At 45.5% G+C, this 7,718-nt stretch overlaps 1 protein-coding gene across 4 annotated transcripts in view; it reads left to right on the top strand.

The window, feature by feature from the left end:
• The window catches only part of IFT140 (intraflagellar transport 140), a 100,900-nt gene that overhangs the window by 84,153 nt on the left and 9,029 nt on the right, over positions 1 to 7,718 (top strand). For all 4 annotated transcript variants that reach the window (XM_057382822.1, XM_057382824.1, XM_057382821.1 and 1 more), the window contains exon 19: positions 6,762 to 6,939. In XM_057382822.1, coding sequence (XP_057238805.1) covers positions 6,762 to 6,939 — 178 coding nt within the window. The remainder of the gene's footprint in view (positions 1 to 6,761; positions 6,940 to 7,718) is intronic.

Raw genomic sequence — 7,718 nt, 5'->3', positions numbered from 1 at the left:
GGAGCACAGCGGAGTTTTGCGAGAAAAGGAGAGAAGGAAATTCCAGTTTCAGCCCTCGGAGCATCAGCTCTGTGGAAGCGGATTGAGGAGAGGGATTTTGAAATAACCTTTTACTAGGAGCAAAACAATAWTGGGGTTCACTGCGGGACAGCATGACGAAAGCGCTGCCGGGGTGTCCTGATGTCCGTGTCCTCTCTGCATTGCTAGAGGAGGGACCGTGGCAGATAAATAGGAAGTATAAAATCTCGAGATGGTCAGCCCAACAACAGTTGTGGGTRTCTGCAAAGGCTGAGGCAAGTGTTGGGGTGTGAGTAAGGTTGGCAGTCACCGCACGGCGCCGATGCGGAGCTGGCACAGCCCGAGCCCGAGATCCCGGGTGCAGTCCCGGGAGCGCTGGCGGCTCGGCAGAGCCTGGCGGGAGCTGCCCACCCCTCGGTGCCAGGGCATGGCAGTGCTGCCGTGTGCTGACAGCCCAGTGCGGAATGCACTCGCACAGGGCAGGCAGGGGCTGCTCTGATGAACGGCTTAAAGAGAGTTGTTGAGGGCATTTCAAACTCTCTTTGAACCGGGCKGTTTGCAGAGCGGTCTTGCCCAGGCTGGCTCCCCAAAAGGCTGTTTGCTGTTGCCATTAGCTGCCTTGGCAGCACCGCGACGAGGACAGGGACTCTGGGGGTACTGCCTGGGTATGCCCTTCCTGAGCTGAACCTGGCAGAGTTCTTAAGGCTGCACAAATACCGCACGAGTGTAGCATTTTGTCGTACACGGTGAACTGAAGGCACARCATCCGCTCAGCACTAAGGAGAGCTGGCACAGACCTGTGTCATTGGGCACYGCCACACCTGAGAGGCTGGCAATACAATTAGATTAGAAACTGATATAATTTTATAGTGGCTTTTTCTTACCAGCTAAGAAGCTTTGCCCCTAACCAACCCGATACAGATCTGCCCTGACCCGATATACAGAGATAAAATGGTCTGAAAATTTTGGCAAATTTTATTTTCARGACTTGTTGATGAGAGAAGTGAGGAAAATTTCAGTAAAGCTGATATGCGCCTATAATTAGTTTTCAGCTACTGGAGTTGAATGTACTAASCTGGCTATGAACTCAACCCTCCTCTATGCACTCTGATAATTTTTAATCTTTAAACAAATTAAGCTTTAATTACTTTGAGCATCTTCAYCCCTTGAGAGCAATATAGCATCTTTGGTTTCTCTTTTTTCCTGTGATTGGTCATGTTTCTGTATGTTTCCGGGTTTAGAACTTTCAGTATAAACACACCAGTGCCTGCCATTCTTCAAAGAAATTTCCTATCAGCGATGACCATGTTTACATATTTTAAACCCCTTGGATTATTTGTTATTGTGGTCCTGTGTTTATTATAAGCCAGGGAATGAGGAGCAAGGCAGATGATGTTTATATAKAGATAACGTCAGGAGAGATTTACTTTTAGGGACAAGTCACACACCTAYTTCTGCTTCCCCACCCCTCCCCCTCCATTTGGTTTTTGTAATTTGATGAAGCCTGAGTGTGTATTTTCAGCAGGGCCCAAACTTTCTTCTCATGTAACTTTAAAAAAAATGCAATTACATTTTACAAAGGCTGAACAAATCACTCTAATCGTAGAATCATAAAGGTCGGGAAAGATCAAGTCCAACCATTCCCCTGGCCACAGATCCATGTCCCCAAATGCCACATCCACACAGCTTTTAAATCCTCYAGGGATGGTGATTCCACCACTGTTCAGGGCAGCCTGTGCCAATGCCTGACCACCCTTTCTATGAAGAAATTTTCCCTAATATCTAATTGAARCAGTATGGGAATCCTGATCCTTGATAAAAAACTGCCTTGATGAATGCTTCTCTGCTGGCAAACAGGCAGCAGGATATGCACTTGCAGCACTCACTGCATTCTGTGAGGCACAAGAGGTTTATGTCATGGACCAATCTCTTGGTGTTAGTTTCATGAAGGTAAGTTAAGAACAAAGTTGTGTATTCAGTGGGATAKTATAGATAATTCTGTAAAGCTGGTGGTTCTATATCGAGTGCTCTGGTTTTGCCAGGGAAGAGTTTTTAGGAGTAGCTTCATCAGCTTTCAGTGTTTGGATCGCAGATGAAAATTGCCTGACATTTCTCAGAGCAGCTCATACAATGTCATTCACACTGTCAAGAGTCTCATTGAACCGTTACAACTTTACATTTGTTACTTAGTTCCTTGTTGTCTTAGTCCCATGGAATGAYACAACCAGAGTCCCATAAGTGCATTTTAAAAGCATCAAACCTAATTTAGTTCTATCAVATAAATCTTAATTTTCTCAAGTCCTTAGAGTTTTCCAGTCTAGTGGAAGGTGTCCCTGCCCATGGCAGGGGYTTGTAACAAGATGATTTTGACTGTCCCTTCCTACCCAAACCATTCTGTGGTTCTATTATCTATAATACAACATACAACATAGGATGCAATAATAATTTGTTATATAATGTTTATATTATAGGGTCCATTCAACAAAGTGGGGCCCAAATTGAAAAGACAGTTGTTTTTTTTTACCCTGATCCTGGTCAGTGTTCATTTTCCAAATACAGCCCATTAAATACAGGGAGAAAAGGTTTTTCGGTGAGATGCTTCAGACATATAAATCTCCAGCACTTCTAAACAATATTCCATTTTTTTTCTTTAAACTTCCATGCTAAATAGGCAATGAAAAAATACATGGGAACAGAAGAGTTTGTGAGATCAACTGTGGATGCTATAAATAAAGTTCCAGAAAAACAGATATGAAAGGTCTGATACAAAGCAAGGAAACTTTCATCAAATATGTTGTAAAATTTGTGTCCACTCAAGATGTGTCAACATTTGCTTCCCAGATCTGTGGCACGGTGGCCTGGAGCCTGGGGAGCCTGGGATGCAGCAGGGGATGGTGTRTCCCTGTGCCTGGTGGGGTGCTTGGGGCTCCTGGAGTGTTTGGGATGCCTTCCCATGGCTCTGCTCCCACTGCTGCTGCACCTGGGCTTCATTGAGTTTCCAGCTTCGGCTGAGGAAGTACAGATGTGAGAAGCTTTCYGGGGGGATAAAAGGAGGAGGAGGGGAAGAACAGAAAATTTCCAGAGCCAGAGTTGAGGGCAGGGAGAGCCATCACTTGGCATTTCATATGGACAGTTAAGGCCAGGCCTGGAAAGGAGAGTTCTCCCTTTTAGGGATGCATAGACAGATCCATCTTTCTTGTTACCCTAGCAGCTGTTGGGAGATAAACTGTGGTTTTTCCAGGGATTTAAGTGAATCTGTTTTGCAGCTCCTGTTTCTTGTTACTTCACCAGACCAACATCCATCTGCTCATAAAACTTGCCCTGGTGCTGGAGGAGTGTGTCTGCCAGAGGTTGTGAATCTCATGGCTGAGGTTGGTCTTGGAACACAGAGACACATATGGAAGTACATTGTGAATGCTCCCAGATCCCCTTCCWTCCTCTTCCCTACCCATTCTTCTCCATGTACCTTATCAGAGCACCCTCCCTCTTGTGAAGGATGTGTCCACTGGAGAGAACCAGCCTCTGCTGCAGCTCCATTGAGACCTTGCCCTGTGTAGCTGTTAACCAAACCCTGTGAGGCATGGGAACTCCTCTGGGCACAGCAAGGCTGGGTTCCTTAGGTGAAATGCTCCTTCAGATGCTTCTGTAGGGCAGAAGTAGAAGGAATACTCAGAGGGAGTCAGTGGTCTCACATGCCATAGGTTCTTGTGCTGGTGAGCTGCTCTGATCATGTCAGAATCTTATAATCATGRAATGGTTTGGTTTGGAAGGAACCTTAAGGACCATCTAGTGCCAACTCTGCAATGGCCAGGGACACCTTTCTTAGGTGTCCCTCTTATCTTTTGCTGTTGTCTCTGTGCTGAGTGAGTCCATGCATGCTCTGCTTGGACTCATTTGGAGTGAGCACTCCTAAATTCAGTGTCTTTGGTGCAGTTCGAGCCKGGTGTACTCACCCCCTGCCCCGCTGGGGTGGCAGAATGCAGAGACTGCCAGAATAAAAACAACTGCAGAGCACATGAATTGCAGATGTTTCTATCTCCGAGTTTGTTGCTGCCCCCAGCATACCCATGGCCAGAACCTCTCAGGTTCATTTTGCCARTGGTTTGGAGTGGAGGAGAAAAGTGGGATGGCAAATCTCCAGTGCCTCACRACAGAGGTATCTGGGTGACCAGGTGGCCCACAGGCAGGTGCATGGAGGGCAAGAGCTACCAAAGAGGAGTCATAGGGGCAGGAGCTCTGGCTGAATTTTTACATTGGCAGGAGTTGTTGCCATCCAGGAAAGCATAATGCAGCTGAGAGATGATGAGCAACGTCTCTTAAGTCCTGCTCTCTGCACACTGTTATCTTTTAACTTTGTACTTTAAAATACACTGTGTAGTCTGTTTCCTCTCAAAAGTTTCCACTCCCTGTAGTCTAAATAAGAATTCTCATCCGCTCGCTTGTTCAAGCCCATGAACTCTCATCTTCCTGCACAGAGGGACTTGAGAGCTGCCAGAGCTCTGAAAAATGAAGCTGCTGATTTCCTTTCAGAAACTCGCTGTTAGTCAGCTTGACAAAGCCCAGCACAGATGTGTGTTCCTTCACCCAGAACCAAGTGGCTGTTGGCAGCTTCTTCTGGCACATGGCAGAGCTTGGAAAATGTACTTCCCCTCATGTGCTGTGAAGCACAGCTGTGCCCAGGCATGGCCTGTGCAGCTTTTACTAAGGACAGAACTCACTGGCTGTGKTGGTCAAAGCCAGGTGAACATAACTAACACCATGTTAATCATCAGTGTTCTTTAAAGGTGTTTTTCCCACATTTCCCAATTCCAGATACAGAATAGTGTCTGGAATRAAAGAGAAACCAGCTCCAACTTTTYAGAAATTAGGAAATTGATCTGCTGACACAAGGCAGCATTTTTGTATTGAGTGGTGATGCACAGAAAGCATCTAGCATGGGTTTCTGTCAGGCCCTTCCAGGTCTGAAATTATCATGCTTTATTTCATTGTTCCTTTTGGCTCCCATATGGGCACCTTGGATATATGGGAGAAGAGCATGAGGAAGCTGTGTTTGAACACCACTTGGTTCTAAGAAAGGCAGCACTCAGACATGCATTTTTGCTTTTCTAACCCAGAAACACCTCTGATCTAAAATTTGTCCCTGATTTATCACTTCTATGCCTTTTTTATTTTCTCTATACTGTTTGTCCTCAGTGAAGTCTATGTCACTTACTACCTGAAACCTTTATCTGGGTTGCACTGCAAATAAAAGATGCTGTAATTCTAAAGTAAATTATGCAAACAATTTTTCCTGTGCCTTTCCTTAGTGTATGTGTTGGAGAGCACGTTGTGGTTCACCTGTTTCGCTGCTTCCCAGTTTGTCCCTTTCTGCCATTTCCTCTGTGCAGGGCTTTTCCACTGCCACTGGAAACAGAAAAACATTTTAATCCTAGGAAAACTGGAAGGGAATTTGGTGGTGGGACTTGAAGTGTCATTCTATTMTATTATTCTTGTTTTCCTGCTTTTGTAATTTAGATCTTTACTTTGTGCTGTTGGTGCCTGAGAACTGCACAGACTGTACCTCTGCTGAGGGTGACACTGTAAAAACCTTGTTTTGAGTGCTCATGGTTTTTATTAGCCAAATATATTGATTTAAATTCAATGTGAATGGAATCTGTGAAATTCTTGGCTTGTCCCACTCTGTGATGGTCAGTTGTGYTGTAGTCCTCTGAGCAATTCTGCTAGTTATTCCAGCTGGAGCATGGTCCTCAGCCTATCCTGCCTTGCCTGGACAGGGGACTTTGCAGTGTTCACTGCGAGCTCATAGCCCTGAGGAGTTCTCATTCTGAGCATCACAAAGCTTTTCTTTTTGCCAGTTTTATGCAAGTTTTAAATTAGAACATGGTTGGTTGGTAATTTGTTTCTTACGCATCTTTCCCTATTAGTGGATACAACAGTGGAGCTCCCAATAGCTGTTTAACTACTCCAGACTTCTAGTGTGAGGTTAAGACTTTTCTCATAATTTTAATTTTGATTTTGGAACATCAGCATTGAAGTATTGTGACTGTCTATARGTTGCAACTATGGCAGGAACCACAGTGATRGGCACGTGATAAATGTTTATATACATGCAAACATGGAATCACTGACTGGCTTGGGTTGGAYGGGACTTTAAAGACCATCTMCTTCTGCCCATCCCTGCTGTGGGCAGGGACACCTCCCACTATCCCAGGTTGCTCCAAGCCCTGTCCAGCCTGGCCTTGGACACTTGCAGGGCTGGGGCAGCCACAGCTTCTCTGGGCACCCTGTGCCAGGGCCTCACCAATCTCTTAGGGAAGTATTTTTTCCTAATACCAATCTAAATTTCCCCTTTTTCAATTTAAAACCACTCCCCCTTGTCCTGTCACTCCAGACYCTTGTCCTAAGTCCCTCTCCAGCTCTCCTGGAGCCCCTTAAGTTTTCCTCAGAGCCTTCTCTTCTCCAGGCWGAACACCCCCAGCTGTCTCAGCCTGTCTCCAGAGCAGAGTTGTAACTGTAATCCCACAATATTTCCTTAAGGTTGGGGCCATTCAGCTCAAGAACTGACTGGTGTGTGAGTCTGCTTCTGTTCATCTTCAGTATTCACACACAACTGGAGTCTCTGTTACACTCACCCYATTCCCAAAATACTGATGGTTACTCCTTTCACACTCACTGTCCTTGCACCTCACCTGCCTTCTAGGTGACACTATAATGGCTCTCCTTTTCTTTCCCATTTCCTGCAGTGAGGCGGTCTGGGAGAACATGGCTCGCATGTGYGTGAAGACTCAGAGACTAGATGTTGCCAGAATTTGCCTGGGGCACATGGGTCATGCAAGAGGAGCCAAGGCACTGCGGGAGGCTGAACAAGAGCCAGAGCAGGAGGCCAGGGTGGCTATGCTGGCCATCCAGCTGGGCATGCTGGTAAATCCCACAGCCAAGCTGTGAAGAGTTTATATCAGACTGTGGAAAATTACTGAGTGAAAGAAAATGCTGACTGAAGGAAACATCTTTTAAAGATGTTTTATGTGTGAAACWTTTAACAAAAACCTGCTTTGTTGGGGCATAAGCTTCTTCCAAGCTTAATCATTCTAGGTTTCACTGGATTAGAAAAAGGCTGTATTTTATTATAGTTAAAATGTTTCAACAAACATATTTTAAGGTCTGATATGGGAAACAAAAATTCTATTTTGACATGATTTGCTTCTAGAGTGAAAGGCTAGAGCTGTCTGCTGCCACAGAGTGAGGGTTGGCCTGAGGTTGTTGACAGAGTTTAGGCAAAATAGACTTTTCCTRCAGGGCTGGAGAGCTCTGGTCAGTCACATTCACTGCCTGTGCTGTCCCAGGGATGCCTGGTCACCCAGATTTCTATCCCAGCTTCTCCCACTGTGTGAGCAGGAACTTGGCTGGATGCAGCTCAGCCAGAGGACAAGGTCTGGCTGTTCCTTAGAGTTGGTGTGTGTAACAACTGTCTCTCGTTCCTCCATCTGGAGCCCAACCTGGCAGCAAACACACTCCAAGTGGACCTTGCATCTATGTCTGACTTCATTCTCCTTGATTGCCAGTAGGAACTGAGGTCTAAGCTGGGTTAAAGACCAGCATTGTTACGTGGATTGAAAATTGACTGGTGCTACTKAGTGTGTGTATTCCACTCATTTAATGTCTTYATCRATGATCCTTAAGAAAACCAGAAATTTTTAGTT

The sequence above is a fragment of the Malurus melanocephalus genome, unplaced genomic scaffold, assembly GCF_030028575.1.
Source record: "Malurus melanocephalus ecotype Western Australia unplaced genomic scaffold, MMel_1.1 scaffold_588, whole genome shotgun sequence".
NCBI lineage: Eukaryota > Metazoa > Chordata > Aves > Passeriformes > Maluridae > Malurus > Malurus melanocephalus.
This window is presented reverse-complemented; position numbering and strand designations above follow the sequence as displayed.